This window comes from Pipistrellus hanaki, assembly GCF_964339955.1.
Source record: "Pipistrellus hanaki genome assembly, chromosome: 17".
NCBI lineage: Eukaryota > Metazoa > Chordata > Mammalia > Chiroptera > Vespertilionidae > Pipistrellus > Pipistrellus hanaki.
Window position 1 is genome coordinate 38540127 of NC_140519.1, and position 17140 is coordinate 38557266.

General features: G+C 54.0%; 1 protein-coding gene across 5 annotated transcripts in view; it reads left to right on the plus strand.

Annotated features, from left to right (window-relative positions):
- The window catches only part of VPS13B (vacuolar protein sorting 13 homolog B), a 522947-nt gene that overhangs the window by 496803 nt on the left and 9004 nt on the right, over positions 1–17140 (plus strand). For all 5 annotated transcript variants that reach the window (XM_084864486.1, XM_084864483.1, XM_084864485.1 and 2 more), the window contains 3 exons: positions 3503–4305; positions 7946–8122; positions 10521–10691. In XM_084864486.1, the coding sequence (XP_084720612.1) occupies positions 3503–4305; positions 7946–8122; positions 10521–10691 (1151 nt within the window). The remainder of the gene's footprint in view (positions 1–3502; positions 4306–7945; positions 8123–10520; positions 10692–17140) is intronic.

Sequence of the window (17140 nt, forward strand, 5' to 3'; positions counted from 1 at the left end):
AATTATTGTCTCAACAACAGGATAATAAGCTTTCCCACTATGAAGTTGTAAACCTGTCATTTACCATTCTTTGTCATCCCAATGTGTACATTGAAGCTTGTGGTTAATTATTGGGTAATCCATATTCATAATAGGGAGTAATCTGTAGTCTTACTTGGATGCCCCTTCCAGTTCTTCTGTGATATTAACAAACATTTACAAACTAAAGCACACATCTTAAAATTATATGTTATCACTAGCATGAAATGCTAATTAATACTTCTGTATCCACATGACGACCTAGTAATTAATAACTGAACTTAGCAATTAAAGCTTAATCAAAACTAAATTCACCTCTTAGAACCACATTTCCCCCTCAACCTGAATGTCACCATCAGGTCTTACAAACATGAACCCAAGAGTTAATATCTTTACATTAAAAGAACTCATGTAACTCAGTAGGCTTAATATGAAGGTAGCCTCTTCTTCCAAAATTAAAGTAAGGGCAAAAGACATGAAGAGAAAATTATAGAAAGAGGAACTACAAGTAATCTATGAAATGCACATTTAAATAAGATTTTTTTTTAATCAAATCACATTATGTTCCATCATATATGGTCCTCGTTAAAGTATACATTGTTAGCATTTTCTGGAAAGCACTTTAGTAATACATGTTAGGAGCTTAAAATCTCTTTGGCTTGGAAATTCCAATTTTAAGAGCTAAAGCAGTCATTAGAGAAGTTGGCAAAGATATATGCAGAGAGATATTTGTCACATTGCCAATTATAATGCCAAAATATTCAGAGAACAATAGCCATTGGTAGAGGAATAGATAACACATAAATGTACCATGAGTGGTATAACCACAGAAAATAGGCATAGAGGATTATAATGTAATAGGAAGATGCACATGATAAACCTAAAATAGAGAAAACAGTATAAAGTTGAGTATATAAATAGGACCCTAGCTATATGTCATCTGTACACATATTATACATGAATAAATGTACTTGCACACACATTCACTCTGTCTCACGCACACACATTCACTCTGTCTCACACACACACACACACACACACACACACACACACGAGAAACATTCCTCAAATGAAGCCTGAAAAGAATCAGAACTGTTAATAGATGTGGGGTTATGAGTGATTATTTAATAAGTTTATGTATTTTCATTTTCTACAGTAAAATTTTATAATCAGAAAAGTTATTGATTTTATGAACTATCAAGTATATCAACTTTGATACATTTGTGTAGACCCTTTTTAAAAATTTTTCTTGCTTTTCATATATCGGTAGGAACTCATTAATTTGTACCCTGCCAAATTATTACTAATTTGAGTTTATAATATTTCAAACACAGTTAAGTAGAATATTTTCTTGGCCCAGAAGTATTTGTAAAAAGTTAATTAAGAGACTAAAATTCAGAAACTACGTTTTAAGTTGCATAGTACAAAACTTTAAGCCTATCCTAGAATTTCATGAACATTTATCTAAATATTAGGAGGGCATTGCTAATGACAAGAGCCACGATCCATATGTCCAGTGGTGACAACAGGAAAGGCACCATATTTACCTGCACCTCCCTAACTCTTTTATTGACACTCACTGTTCAGGTACTTCCTAGGGGGAGTGGTACAACAGTGAGTAGAAACCAAAATCCCTGCTCTTGAGGAAACCACATTCTCACTGCATGGGTTGGGAAGACAGGGTAAACATAATAGAAAAGGAAAGTTTATGGTGATTGTAAATCTCAATTTATTTAATTACAATAAAAGGTAAAGAAGACTGGAATTCTGCAGATATAAAAACAGAGCCGGTAAGAAGGACAGAGGGCCAGGCAGAGGGTAGTTTTTGGAAATGGGCGTAAGTCTCTCCAAGAGACATTGGAGCAAAGACCTAAAAGCAGCCAGAGGGTTAGTGACGTGGTTTCTGGGGGCAGAGCTGTCCAGACAGAGGCACAGCCGGTTCAGAGGTCAGGCGCGGTGTGCCTGACACATTGGCGAAGCAGGGGGGACCAATGCGGGTCAGATGAAGGGGTGAATGTGGGGGTGCAGTGCCGGAGGTCCCAGAGTAAAGGCTGGAAGGAGGAACACAGGGGGCTCAGTTTTCATTCTGAGTGAAACAGGAAAGTCTTAGGGCATTCCGAGTAGAGAAGTTCCATGATCTGATCTAAATTTTTAGATGCTTGTTGGCTGCTTTGTTGAAGTGGGCTGTACAAAGGCGAGGTGGAAGCAGGAAGACTACTAGTTAGGAGATCATGACAGTTATTCACACCAGAGAGAGAGAGAGAAGTGGTCAGTTTCTGGATAGCCTTTGGAGGGCAAGCCCATGGGATTTCCCTGATGCTTGGATAAGGGAGGAAAATGGAGGCAGCAAAAAGGAGACCACACTTTTTGGTCTAGGCAACTGGTAGAATGTAGTTGCCATTAACTGAGATGGGAAAGACTGTATGTAGATTTGGGGTCAGATCAAGAGTTTGATTACAAATATGACAAGCTGAGCGTCATTTAGACATATAGTGACTCTGTGGATAGGCCGTTCTGTATGTAAGATCGGAGATGGAGGAGTTCTAGGCTAACTGTGTGACTTTGGAAGTCATCAGTAAAGCGATGACTCGTCAAGCCATGTGGCTGGACAGTATTTCCGGGGGGAGTGAGTGGAGGTGGAGGACCAAGGGCTGAGCGTTGGGCACCTGAACTTTAAGAGGGAGCCATGTAGGTAACTGGATGCCAGAGGTAGGACACAAGAGATGACATGTAAAGAAATCATTCCTAGCGCCATCAAGGGCCACGGTAGGTTGAGTGAGCCACACACTGAAGTCCACCTTTTGATGTCGCCAGGCGGAAGTCACTGGTGACCTTGAGGTCCTGCTTGGACCAAGGCTAAGAGAAAATGGAAGGAGATGTATATAAAACTCTTTGGAGTTTTTTTTTGTAAGAAGGGTCAGAAAAATGAGTGGTAGCTGGAGGAGGTAATGGAGCTACAAGAGGGATTTGTTATGGTGGGAGGGGAAAAAACAGCTTCTAAACTGCTAGTGGTGATGACAAATGAGTTTCCCTGCTTAAGGAAGGGAAACGACCCACACGTGAGCCATAGCAGTGGCGGGAGCAGGGCGCTGGCGAAGACTCTGGCGGGGGCTGCCTTGGGGCAGGTTGTGGTCAGTTTTCCTCCGCTCGCTCTGCTCTTCCAAGCCGAGGAGCCCTGGTTATCATGTCTTTCTGGCTTGTGATGATTGTGACAGAGGATCCGTGCACAGAGACGAGAGGGAAGTGGAGTAAAAGTCGGGTGATGATGGAAACACCTGGAGGAATGTGACAAGGACTGTAGTCCCATTGGGAACATGCCCCAGGTTGTCGGTGTGACTGGCTCTGTCCACACACAGGGCCCTGATGGCTGAGGATGCTCTCGATGAGGCTCCGAGGGGACCTCAGACGGTGTTCAGTGAGGCCCTCCCGTCAGCACTCAGAAGAAGGGAGCAGGGGAGCCACTGTTCTCTCCTTTCTCCTGCAGGACGCGGGCGAGGACCGTGGCCGTGAGGATGTTCCTCACCCGGCTGAGCCTGGCCGTGTTTGACGACCTCACCCAGCACGGCGCCGCCTCGGAGCTGCTGCGGCTCACGCTGGACGGCGTGTTCCTGCGTGTGGCCCCGGCGGGCCCGCTGCCCGGGGAGGAGCCCGGCGCGGCGCCCGCCCGGCTGTACGGCGCCGAGCTCTGCTGCGGGGACCTGCAGGTGGACAACCAGCTGTACCACAGGTCCAACTTCCACTTCGCCGTCCTGGTGTGCCAGGGGGAGAAGCCGGAGCCCGCCCAGGCTCCCGGCGCGCAGGGCCCCCTGGCGTCCAGCGGCGATCTGGAGGAGTACAGGAGCAGGTGCTTCGTCCGCCTGGGCCTCACCTTCACCGAGGCCGGGAGCTGCTCCTGGGACATGAACGAGCTCAGCTTTGAGCTGAAACCGGCCCGGCTGTACGTGGAAGACACGTTCGTGTACTACATCAAAACCCTGTTCGAGACCTACCTCCCTCACAGCAGCCTGGCCGGGGCCCCCGCCCCATCCCCGGGGGGCGCACAGGCCCTGCCCGCGCAGGTGAGGCAGCACGCCCGGGCCCTGGTGAACCCCGTGAAGCTGCGCAAGCTGGTGATCCTGCCCGTGAGCCTCCTGGTCAGCATCCACGCCTCCCTCAAGCTGTACATCGCCTCCGACCACACCCCGCTGTCCTTCTCCGAGTTCGAGAGGGGCCCCGTCTTCACCACGGCCCGGCAGCTGGTGCACGCCCTGGCCATGCACTACGCCTCGGGGGCCCTCTTCAGAGCAGGTGAGGGCACGGAGGGCCTGGGCACAGGGAGGTGTTTCGGGGCCATGCCTCACGGGCATCAAGAGGCAATCCGGTGGGAGGCGAGGAGTGTGGGCTCTGCAGGTAGACAGCCATGGAGTTAAACCTAGACGCCACCACCGTAGCTGCAAGGCCTGGAGCAAGTCATTGAACATCCCCAAGTCTGTTTCCTCTGCCGTAAAACGGGTGGCTGAGGTTTTGAGAGGACGCAATGAAAGTGTCCTCAATGAAGTACCCTGGATTTTGCTTGGCATTTAACAAGCACTAAGCAATACAGCTGTTCTGTTCGCTGTTACGTAACGCAGACTTGGAAGTCCACAGGAAGCTGTCTTTGGGCTCCTGCAGGCTCCAGGCTCCAGGTTAGCCACCGCTGCAGCCAGGAGAGCCGCCCAGCTCTCAGCCCGCGGGAAAGCAGTGCCCTGCTAGGTTGTCAGCTTGTCTGTTTTTTTAATCATCTTATTTTTCTATTAGTTTGCATTCAACACTATTTCTAAAAATGTTTTCAGTGATTTTTTTACAGAGAGAGGAAGGGAGAAGGATAGAGAGATAGAAACATCAATGAGTGAGAAACATCATTGTTCAGCTACCCCCTGCTTGCCCCCTCCTGGGGACCAAGCCCACAACCCGGGCATGTGCCCTGACCGGGAACCAGACCTTTGAGCTCTTAGTTCCTGGGCCGAAGCTCAGCTGCTGAGCCACACCAGCCAGACTGTGTTTAGCTTTCTTCCTTGCAGTTTTGCATGAAGAGATGTAGGAGAGAAATTCAGAGGCTTGATTTGCTCATGAGATGCATAGAGAGACTCTGCCTGCCTGGTGCGGCCCTGCCCGTCTGTGCCTCAGCCTCCCCACAGACCTGAGCTGGGCAAGTCCGCGGGGTGGTTGGAGTTTGTGTACAGAATGTTACATGGCAGGGGCAGGGCGAAAAGTGGAGCGTTGGGAACCAAGTTGTTTCAGAATCTTTGTGGCAGCAGTTTGCAACCTTTTTTGTCTCCTGGCATACATACGTTAATTCTGTGGCACACCAAAATATAGATTATATATTTTTCACCAATCTCACACACTCACAAAAATAGATATAATTTAGATTCGTTCAGAACAGATGGCTATTGTGTTGGCTGTTGCCATTTTTTAATTTGATAATCTGAGGGAAAGAGGTCAGCGCCCCTGACTCAATAGCCAGGTATTGTGTGTTTGGAAAATTCTTGCCGCTCGATGGTAATCGGCGTCAAAGCACACATCCCTGACCCGAATGCCCTCTGAAGCACTTTCATTTTGACAGTCTGGCTCCTCAAGTTCCCATGAATTTAGGCAACACGCACCAGCCAGAGTGGGTCGTGGAGGCCCTGTTGGATAAGGAACATGGAAGTCTTACTTTCTGAAAACAGCAGAGAGAGAGCTTTTGTAGCGTTCTACTTGGTGAGTGCATTCCCATAAGAGATTATCGCTTTAGCAGCAAATGACTCCTGCTGTTGCCATCCTGGTGAGATTGCATTTTCTCCACCATGAAATTCACAGAGTCAACAGGGCTGCTCAAAACACTGAAGATGACAAGGTCCGGGGAGGGCCCTGCCGGGCTGTTGTTTTGATAGCTTGCACAACAATGAAGAAATATTTCCCTCTTGCTAAGAAACCATTCAGAAATAAGCTATTAACATTTCACATGTAATAGACGGGTACTCCAGAAACTCACCCTTTCAGACCGTTTCTGCTCTCACCATGAGACGCAGGCATGCAGGTTACTGAGTGCCCGCCCAGGCCTGGGGCCCGGGCACCCCGCGGCCGGCAGTGAGGGGAGCACCCATCTGGGCAGCCATCTGGCGGAGATGCAGCGGCCGTGGCACCGAGGAGCCACTGCCCTGCAGCCCCCAGCAACGATCGCTTGGCTTTGTTTGTGTTTTTTAATGAGCTTTCCCGAGAACATTCTGTTTGGATCTTTGGTAATCCACCCAAAAATCCCCTAAGCCGTGTCCCAACCTCATTGTAAGCAGAGACGAAATTCTAATACAGAGGGCCAGGTTTTAGAGCGCGCTGGGAATTCTGTCACTGAAAACCTACAGACAGCCTGAGGATTATCCGGAAGGAGCCGTGAGGAGCGAGCTGGGAGTGGGAAGATGGCAGGCGGTGACCATCCCCCAGGGATGAGTCTTAAAGGGAAGGTACCAACAAGTTGCATAGAGACAGTAAAGGAATTAGAAATGAGTTAACTGGCCCTATTTAAAGAAAAGAATGTGGGCTTTATATATTCCGGGGGGGGCCTCACTACCCCTAAGTCTCAGTGTGATTGGACACCAGACAGACATCCTTTTTCAACAAAATTCCTGAACAAGCAAGCCCGGGCTGCATTCGCTCTGGAGGAGACTCCCTAGAGGAGTGTCGGCGATGCTGTGTGCCCTCTCTGTCCCGCTCACACGCACGAGCAGCAGCTCTGGCCACGCGTGGCTCCTGACCCCCACCCCCGCCCCTGCCCCGGGGTTTTGCTTTGCAGTAGCTACTCCTCCTTTAGGAGGTGACAGTACTTCCCTTGCACAGTGGCCTGTGAGAATTCAAATGCTCCCTGCCTGGCGCCTGTAGGCCCTCCGGTGTGAGCATCTTCTGGAAATTATCCCCGCTGTTAACATAACCCTGGCGTTCTCTTCCCAGCATGCCCAGAAGAGAGGGGGCTGCAGTTTTAAGGATGTCCCTCTCTGCATTGGCTGGGCCAGGATCCCCCAGGGGGTCAGGGATGTGACTGGGGGGTCTCTGGCGGCTAAGGAGCTGCTGGTGAGGCAGGCGTGGCTCCCGGGGCTCGGTCCCCTGGCCTCCCGTCAGAGCGCCGTCATCCGTGGGCTGGGAGTCAGCAGGTTACCAGGGAAAGCCGCCCGTTCGGAACGCTCCTCTGCTTAGCCCTTGACCCTGGCCTGCACCTCCACCCTCTGGGCGAGAACCCCAGCCCCCACCCCGGGTGGGAGGGAGATGGAGGGAAGCCGCGGTCCCATGGGGCAGGGCACACAGCAGCCAGGCCGCTCCTGGCCAGCCCGGCTTGCAGGAAACCAGCCCCGCGGCTCCCCCTGGGACCCTGGCAGCGAACCCCCCCCCCCCCTCGCTACCCTCCTTGGTGTGTCCCTGTCTCCGAGGTTTACACAGCGAGCTGGGCTGGACGGGAGACGTTTGTCTGGCTCCAGCTCCGAGCTGGAGGGGAGCACTCTGCTCTCGTCGGATTGGGAAAGATTCAGAAGAGCTCCTCCATCTTGCTCAGGACTCTGCCTCCCCCGTCACACCCGCTCCGCCTCTGGCCTCCCCTCCCGCACCTCCCGATCCGGCCCGCTGCCCCGCACACCGGCGGCCTGGGCCCGGCCCGCACCCGGGCCGTTAGCAGGAGCCGCGGGCCCGGCGGGCGGGCGGGGAGGTCACACAGAGCTGCCTGTGCGGCTGCCAGAGCACCACTTTGATTTATAAACTAGGAAAGTCTGCCACATCTGAGTTCACAGTGAATGAGTTATTTCCCATATTCCGCTCCAAAAGAGCTTATTACATTCTCGGTTCTGGTGTGAAAAATGAATCGCAGGGAAATGTGTTATTTCTCCCAAACGTTGAAAGTGCTGCGCCGAGGCCTCTGAACCCCTCCCTCTCTGGTCCCCCGCAGGCTGGGTGGTTGGATCCCTGGAAATCCTCGGCAGCCCGGCCAGCCTGGTGCGCAGCGTGGCCAACGGCATCGCCGACTTCTTCCGGCTGCCCTACGAGGGCCTGACCCGCGGCCCCGGCGCCTTCGTGAGCGGAGTCTCCCGCGGGACCACCTCCTTCGTCAAGCACATCTCCAAAGGTAGCCGTGTGGGCCCCTCCGCCAACGCCCTGCTTCACTCCCTCCTGACTAATTTCTCGTGTTTTTAAAGAACAGATGAGCCAATTCATTATTAGCTTCAGAAATGTGCCCCTTGATTGGATGTCTTTCCGTTTTGCTCACGGGGATGGATGTTACAGTTTCAGTGTGTCGGGCTTGCCTCTGGCGTTGTCGGGCCCGCTGGCTGGCAGGGAGACGCTGGATGTGTAACAGAGCTCATGTCGAAGCTCTAATGTGTTCGGCAGATCCCAGGGAGCCTTGTGCAGCGTGTGAGAATGTCTCCGAAGCTTCAGAATGTTCCACCTCTCCCTGGGGCAGCGTGCACTGGCCCAGCCGCTGTCCCACGTGGTAAATGCAGGAATACCGAAGGTGCTCGGGGCTTCTGCGAGACACCAGAAACCCTGCAGTCTGTGGCCTCATCGTGTCCTTTTACTGCCGATACAGTTGTCATGACTTCTGTGGGGCTGTGGATGCATGTTGACGGGGAAGCCGATGGAGAGGGAGTGAAACCACGCGCACAGCGCCACCTGGTGGCCGCACGGGCCGCCGGGCGCAGAGGCCCCGCTGGCCCCCGGACAGGGTCAGCGTTCCCCTGCTCTGGGCTTGACGACATTTTGGTCAGGTTGGCAGTGGCTCTTGAACTAACGAGAACCATCTGAGTCCCCGTTTCTTCTCAGCAGGAGGCAGGGAAAGGGGCGCAGGGCTTCTCCCCGGAGAGGCCTGTTACTGTCAACAGCACTGCACCTGGGCTGTGGACGAAGGCAGGGCCACCCCCCGCCCGCCCGCCCCGAGTCCAGGAGGCCGGGAGCAGCGCCGCCAGCGCCCACACATGAGTCACCGTAGACTTCTCACCCGTGCCTCTCAGATCTCTGTGGCTCTGTTGTTTGTATTTTAGAACAAGACAACCAGCACCTGCTAAGTTGAAGTCCACCAGTAAACTCTCACATCTGGCTCACTGCGTGTCTTTACACTTGCTCTCTCCTCCTAGCAGACCCGCGTGGTGCATTGGGGTTCTGTGTGCACATGTGTCTTCCTTGTTTTCAGATTACCCGTGAAGATGCCCCTGCGAGAAGGACGTCTCCCATCTCTTCTTGAAACCTGACCTCCTAGCAGATGAGCTCCTTCATAATTAGCTTCAGAAAAGTGTCCCTTGATTTGACGTCTTTCAGTTTTGCTCATGGGGATGGGTGCAGACTTGCTAGAAAGGGCATTTTGAGTAAGATGCTGAATATTTTGAGCAAGATGCTGAAATAGCATTTCTTAGGGAGAAAAAAAAAAAACGGACAGGATCATGGCTTCCACATGATTCGCTTCCTTTGTTGTCCTCGCATTTTTCAGTGAATATCCTGAATATCAAAACGGCACAACTTCTCTGCGGCACAATAACAGTTCCCTCAAAATGTCAGATAATGAGGAGGGAATAATTTTTACTCCTAAAGTAGAAACATTTCTTTGCAGTCTATCTAAAATTCACTACCTTAACCTTTAAAATAAGAGCAGGCAGCCCTAGCCGATTTGGCTCAGTGGATAGAGTATCGGCCCTTGGACTGAAGGGTTGAAGGTTCAATTCAGGTCAAGAGCACGTGCCTTGGTTGCAGGCTGAATTCCATGCAGGAGGCAACCAATCAATGTGTCCTAACATTAATGTTTCTATCTCTCCCTCTCCCTTCACTCTCTCTAAAAAATCAGTGGACCCTGGCTTGCATGGCTCAGTGGTTGAGTGTTGACCTATGAACCAGGAAGTCTCAGTTTGATTCTCAGTCAGGGCACATACCTAGTTTGTGGGCTTGATCGCCAGTAGGAGGCGTGCAGGAGGCAGCCGATCAATGATTCTCATCATTGTTTCTTCCTCTCTGAAATCAATAAAAAAATTTAAATAAAAAATAATAAAAAGTCAATGGAAAATATCTTTGGGTGTGGATTAACAAAATAAAATCAGACAAGTTTTAACCTTCAAAACTGGGCCTCAGTGAGGACTTCAAAACCAACTGTTTGTTTTTTAATGTTTTTATTGATTTTTCTGAGAAAGAGGAAGTAAGAGGGAGAGAGAAATAGAAACATCGATGAGAGAGAAACATCAACATCCATGGGCTGTCTTCTACAGTACATACCCACACTGGGGATCAAGCCCACAATCCAGGCATGTCCCTGACCAGGATGGAACTGTGTGAGCCAGGTTCCATGGGGAATTCTAGGCACCTTTCTGGTCATAGACTTAATCCTACCGATCCAAGGAGAGGAGAGCCATCATCGGCACAAGCAAGTGTTAATCCAACTCGTTTCCAGCTGCCCACCATCTCGTCCCATAGCCCTCGGGGCACCACTCTCCCGTGTCCTCCCTACATGACCAGGAGCCAACCCTGTGCTCTTGTGCCCTCAGGTACCCTCACCTCCATCACCAACCTGGCCACGAGCCTGGCCCGAAACATGGACCGGCTGTCCCTCGATGAGGAGCACTACAACCGGCAGGAGGAGTGGCGGCGACAGCTCCCGGAGAGCCTGGGCGAGGGGCTCCGGCTGGGCCTGTCCCGGCTGGGCATCAGCCTGCTCGGTAAGGGGCAGGGATGTGCGCGCCCCTGGGCCCTCTGGACGCCCGCACGGGGGTGGTTGGGAAGTTCACATCCTTTCTGTGGCCCATGAGGCTCAGAGAGGATACGGCGCTCACCCCCGTTCCCACCCTGAATCTGTGAAACAGGACCCAGTTCCAGCACCAGGGTGAGGCTAGGACAGGCCATCCTGTCTGACCAGAAGCTCACCTGCTCCCTCAGCACCAGCCACTGCAGACACCTGCTCCCTACCACCCAGACTCCTCCCCCACCACCCAGACTCCTCCCTCACCACCCAGACGCCTTCCCTCCCCACCACCCAGACACCTGCTCCCCCACCACTCAGACACTTGCTCCCCCACCACCCAGACTCCTGCTCCCCACCACCCAGACTCCTCCCCCACCACCCAGACCCCTTCCCTCCCCACCACCCAGACTCCTGCTCCCCACCACCCAGACTCCTCCCTCACCACCCAGACGCCTTCCCTCCCCACCACCCAGACTCCTGCTCCCCCACCACCCAGACTCCTCCCCCACCACCCAGACCCCTTCCCTCCCCACCACCCAGACTCCTGCTCCCCACCACCCAGACTCCTCCCTCACCACCCAGACGCCTTCCCTCCCCACCACCCAGACACCTGCTCCCCCACCACCCAGACTCCTCCCCCACCACCCAGACACTTGCTCCCCCACCACCCAGACTCCTCCCCCACCACCCAGATGCCTTCCCTTCCCACCACCCAGACTCCTCCCTCACCACCCAGACTCCTCCCCCACCACCCAGACTCCTCCCCCACCACCCAGACTCCTCCCCCACCACCCAGATGCCTTCCCTTCCCACCACCCAGACACCTCTCCCACCACCCAGACTCCTCCCCCACCACCCAGATTCCTCCCTCAGCAACCAGAGGCCTGCTCCCTCAGCACCACAGGCACAGCCTGATGCCTGCTTTTGTTTTTTAAGCACTTGAGCAACTTGCAGCTAACTGTCATGCAAACCCCAGGAGGAAGCCACTTTTTCCTTTTTATTTCTTAAGAATGCCAGATCAGCCTGACGGGGTTAATTATCAGTTGTTGAGCAGCCAGATGGTAGAGTTGGAGGTGAAGATTGCTCTTGATATTTCCAGATTTTACAAATGTTTGATAAATAAGTTCTTTGGAAAAATCTATAAAAAAGGAAGCTCAGGAGCTGAACTTCTGCAGAGCAGGATTTTCAAGGGCATTTTCTGTTTGTTTGCAAAGGAGTTTAAACTGTGCTGTTTGGCAGCATGCCTGCCCAGAGTGTGAAGAAGGTGCATCTCCTGAGATCAGAGGCCAGAGCTGGGCCTGGAGGACTCGTCCTCTCTCCAGTCTGCCCAGCAAACACCACCCCCAGCTCGCAGTGCAGCCACTGAGGCTGGAGAGGGCATGGTGAGGGGTTACAGGAGCAGCTGGGTCACAAGTGGTTCACGTGGGAACGTCAGTAGTGCAGCGGTGTCACTGGATAATCAGAACGTCAGTGGCCGGCAGTGTCATTGAATAACGGTGGCAGCGGGGCTAGTGGCTGGGGTGGCCTGCGGGTGGAGGAGCAGATGGAGCACAGCGGCTGCTGTGGGAAGGGCCTGGTGTGGGTGGGCCACACCCTCAGGAGTCTAGACCCCAGGCTGTGGCACCTACACTCCTTCTTTCCCACCTCAGACATGTGCTTATCCTCCCCGCACCTGGTTCCTCTGGCGTACATCGGGGCTAGAACACATTGCTAGAAGCCACGGGGTTAGGGTGTGCTGGCCCAGGGCCGGTGTTTGGTCCTCAGAACCTGTCATTATCGTGAAGGGAAGGGACTGTATGAGCTGCTCGATTGCATAGTGTCGGGTTAGAGTGGCAGGAGCCTTCTTGCTGTGGGTTTAGTCCAGTGGGTTTCAGTTGCTGTGACCGGAAATGGGTGCTCAGGTGGCTGTCTGGGTCTGTGGGCCTCTCTCTGCTGAGCCTGGGGGCTCTGTGGCTCTGCTCTGGCCGGAGAGCTTCCCTCCTCCCGTCTGAGCCGAGGAGACCTGCGCAGGCTGGCCTTGGCCGTCTGTCCTAACCCTCTCGTCCCCAGAGAAGCCAGCCCCACTCCCACTCCCACTGCTCCTATGGCTCCTCCCACACCGATTTCTACGATGTCACTCTTGGGGCTTGGCTCGTGGTTGACCATAAGCCTTGATCTCCACCTCAGTCTATCTGTCCTGTTCATCCTGCTCCAGGCAAGGGAATCGTTTTGTCTGTGGGACCTGCAGTTGGCGCATAATTATTCTGCATTTCTGGTAATTTCCAAAAACCTAGGCGTTCTGGGGGTAACGAAACCCCGTGTGTGCACGCACAGACGCTGGCCTGGCCGGGGCCCAGGGGCTCCACGCAGACAGCACCCTGGACTCCTCGTCTGGTCTGTGCTCCTCAGACACTCAGTTCACAGCGGGCATCCCAAGCTGGGCCCTCACGGCTCCCTTCCTTCTACAAACGTAAGAAGCCTCTGTATCCCACGGTGTTAACGCCAAACGCCTGGTCCCAGAAGAAGGGACAGGGAGGAGAGGATTCTGGGAAAGAATAGGATTGTCACCATTTAATCCATCCCCAGAAATGCGAATGCATACCTCATTGAAGCTAGAGCTGTTGTTGTGTAGCAGTGACCTCAAACCTCTAGTTCCTCCGTTTCTCCCTCTAATGCAGGGGTCCTCAAACTTTTTAAAGTGGGGGCCAGATCACAGTCCCTCAGAGAGCTGGAGGGCCGGACTATATGAACTACTAATTCCTACTGTAACACCTCGGCTGCGTTCACTGCCCAAAAAACCTGGCGGGCCAGATCAGACTCCTCTGCGGGCCGCATGTGGCCCGCGGGCCGTAGTTTGAAGACCCCTGCTCTAATGGCTGAGTGAGTGGAAAGGTATTTAAAGAACACTCCAGGGTTTCACATGTGTGGTCTTTGGTCATCAAACCCCGGCCTGGAGGAGGCTCAGTGCTTGCCCAGGTCACACCTCCAGCCAGGACAAAATCCGACCCTTCTGCACGTCCCCCACCCCCAAGGGCTCCGGAGACGCCTGGAAACAGGATGTGGGGGCTGGACCGTCCCGGTGTGTACGGGGAGGTGGGCCTTCCCGGCGCTGCCTCACCCTCACGGAGACCCTGTGCAGCGGACGAGGCACTGGAGAAATCAAAGGGAGTCTCTGGCCGCGCGCCCAGCACATGGCCCGAGGTCATGAGGAAGTGTCACCAGCAGAGGGGCCGCCGAGAGCTGCGGCCGAGGCCCTGGACAAGCTCCCCACAGTTCGGGAAGACACACGGCTTTGGAACAGGCCGCGCAGCCTGCAGAACTGGCATCGGGCTCGCCCACATACTCCAGACCTAGTCCCCAGACGCTCCCCTCTCCACCCTCCCTGGAGCCTGTGCTGAGAGGACGTGGCTCCCGGTCACCCTCGCCCTCCGTGTTCCCTCCCGGACGTGGCTTCTCACCTGTGAGTCCCATCGATTGGCAGGACGTCAGGACTTGTCTGGCCCGCGCCCCTGGGGCCGCTGCCTGGCTGAGGAAGCATCGCCGCCTTCCCGGCAGCCACACCTGTCTTCACCACCTCTCCTGGGGGCCCCGTGGGCTCCCAGCCGAACAGGACACTGCCCTCCAGCGAGCGAGCCAAGAACCCTGCACTCAGGAGACGCACGGAGTCTCTGCCACACCGTTGGCGCCAGCAGAGGGGCTTGCAGGCGGCAGGGGTTCGGGAGCACGCTGCCTCCTTCTCAGTTTGCTCACCTCCAGCCGGACTAGCTGGTGCTCCGTCTCTCTGGAACAGTGAGCTGTGGAGGGGTGTCCCAGGTTCGGCCTGCGCCTCTGCTTTTGCGACTAATTTTTGAAGGGCCCGAAACAGAGTTACAACGTGTGGCAAGGACAGCACCCAAAGAACCAGACGGGCAGGAATGTCGGAGCTCAGGGACAGGGTTTGTGGCCGGAGACTAGGAGCTAGTCCCAGAAGAGGCGCGGGAGGGCCTTCCAGCTCCCTGGCTTCCGAGGAAGCCCCCTCCCCCGCCTGAAGGCTAGGAGAGGAGACCTCCTGGCCTGCCTCGCCGTGGCCAGCACTGGGGGCTCCGTGGACCCGCCTCCAAGGTGCGCCTTTCCTGCTCGCCTCCCTTCATCACCTCACAGCCGCGGCCAGGTGGCCGCCCGCCCCGCGGGCCTGGGGCCAAGGACAAGCGTGGGGCCCAGTTTCCACTGCCTAACCCCAGAGCCCTGTGAGTGCGCGGCAGTAAATAACTCAGCGGCTGTGGGTTAGCGGGTCCTGCTCGTGAGAGCCTCTGCCCTCCGGGAGGCTGCCCCCCAGGCCTGGCCCGGGCACAGCGGTGACTGCCCGTCGCTCGCAGCTCCCTGTTCCCAGCTCGCACCTGCAGACCAGGGAGGTGTCGGGGTGTGCGCCTGACGGGCCAGCTTCCTCCCGGCAGGGTCTGGTGCCGCCAAGGGCATGTGGCCTGACAGCCTCTCCTCCACCTCTGAGAACCTAACACCTTGTCATGGGCTTTCCCAAACTCTCCGGTGGCGGCCCAAATAGCTTATCATCTATCAAAGCCACCGGGCACAGTAAGGAGCCTTCACTGGGCCGCCGGCCGGAGGAAGTGGAAGATCAAAGGGGAGTGTCACTGGGATTCCTGTTTGCAATCAGGCGGGCGGTGGATGGCCACACCCCCAAGGCCCCATGGCAGGGCAGGCCTGCAGGTTCCAGGGAAACGGGAGATGCCCATCCAAACAGCCGCCAGCCCTCCAACTCAGCGGTAATAGGCTCATTGGAATCCGCACCTGAGAACAGACATTTCTACCAGAAATGCAGGCAAGCATGCGATTGATGAGTTTGTAATTATTTACCCATTTTCGTACTCTTTCCATCACCGTTTATGCCCGACACACCATCACCACAGCGACCTGTCGGAATGGGACAGTGACATCGCAGGAGCCGTGGTCACTGACTGCGTGCTAACCATTTTGGACTGTCTGCTACGAAGGCAGCCATCACCTCCACTGTGGCCGGGCCCCCAGCACTCCCAGCTGCTGACTCCCGACCTCATCCTGGGGAGCAGAGCATCGGGTTCCTCAGACTGGAAATGTGAGGCGGGCTCCGGCTGGGAGCCAGGATTGGGTGTCACTGAAACCGTGATCCCTCCACCCTCCGTCGCCAGAGCCCAGGGCCAGCTGCGAGCCGCCTCCCCCTTCCCACATCGTTTCTTTCGGAGGTTTGAGCAGCATCGGTGGAGGCTGGGAAACAGACCTGTCGCCTCAGGTCATTCTTAATCTGTCAATCCATAAATTTAAATGGCTGTCAGAATTGAGAGGAACGGAATCCTCGAAGAACATTCCCGGCGCAGTTGACCCGCAGGAACTGGCCTTTGGTTTTACTGGATTTTGTTCCATGGAATATTGCTGGAAATTAGCAGGTCATTAACTGAGACCTGGAAACCTCCGTTTCCCAAGAGACCTTGAATTAGTGGCATTTGGAATAATGGGATCTGACATGTACTAAAGTTTCTACCGGGGGACTGTGCATTTTCATTAATCCTAGCAGGTTTGAGTTGAAAACAGAGCATTCTGTTAAGACTTGTAGTGAAATTTTTACCTCTTACTGAGTTAGGGACCCCTCCACTCCGTTATGGAAAAAAACCCGGACTGTGAGGCCTCTGCTGGATTGCATCACTGGCCCCTCAAGTGAGAGCGAGGGAACAGACCACCCGTGGGAAAGCCGGCAGAGCGGAGAGCCGGGAGAGGGAGCAGGCTCTGGAGCTAATCTAAAGGGAAGAGGCCAGCCCGTGGGGCACCGTGGCTAGCAAATGATCCCATAGGCTGCTTGGTAGAAAGGAGAAGTTTCTGTGGTTTCTCATCAGCATTACAAAGAAATGAGTGTTCGAGGACCTGCTGTATTATACTTCTCATCACTTCAGTGTGTGCTCTGCATAAAAGACTGTGAAATAGCATCCGTGTTGCGTAGCAGCAGCCTCACGCATCTCAGGTTCGCCACCTCTCTTCTCCGCATCCCTTTCTCTTACGCCTGATTTCATCCTGTTGTTTCGCACAGTAACGTGCTGTGGGGACTTGCAGCCCCGGAGCTGTAGGCTATACTGTGCAGCCCATGTGTGTAGCCCCATCCAGTTTATAAGCAGCCTGTGATACCCGAACACTGACAAGATCACCCAGAGATAAATTCTCAGGACATATCCCCATCGTTAAGCTGCCTATGACCTCGCTAACTTGAGTGCTTACTCTGTGCTGGGAGACTGTGCTAAGAGCTTTGCTTGTATGAAATCATTCATCCAAATGTTAGGACTCAGGCAGGGTTCTTTTCTTCACTTCCTGGATCAGGCCACTGAGAGGTTAAGGAATCTTCCCCAAGGTCACACAGCTGTCCCCTGCCTGAGGCAGGATTTTGGGTCTTGGGTCACTGCCTCCCCCTTAACCACCAATCTGTTCACT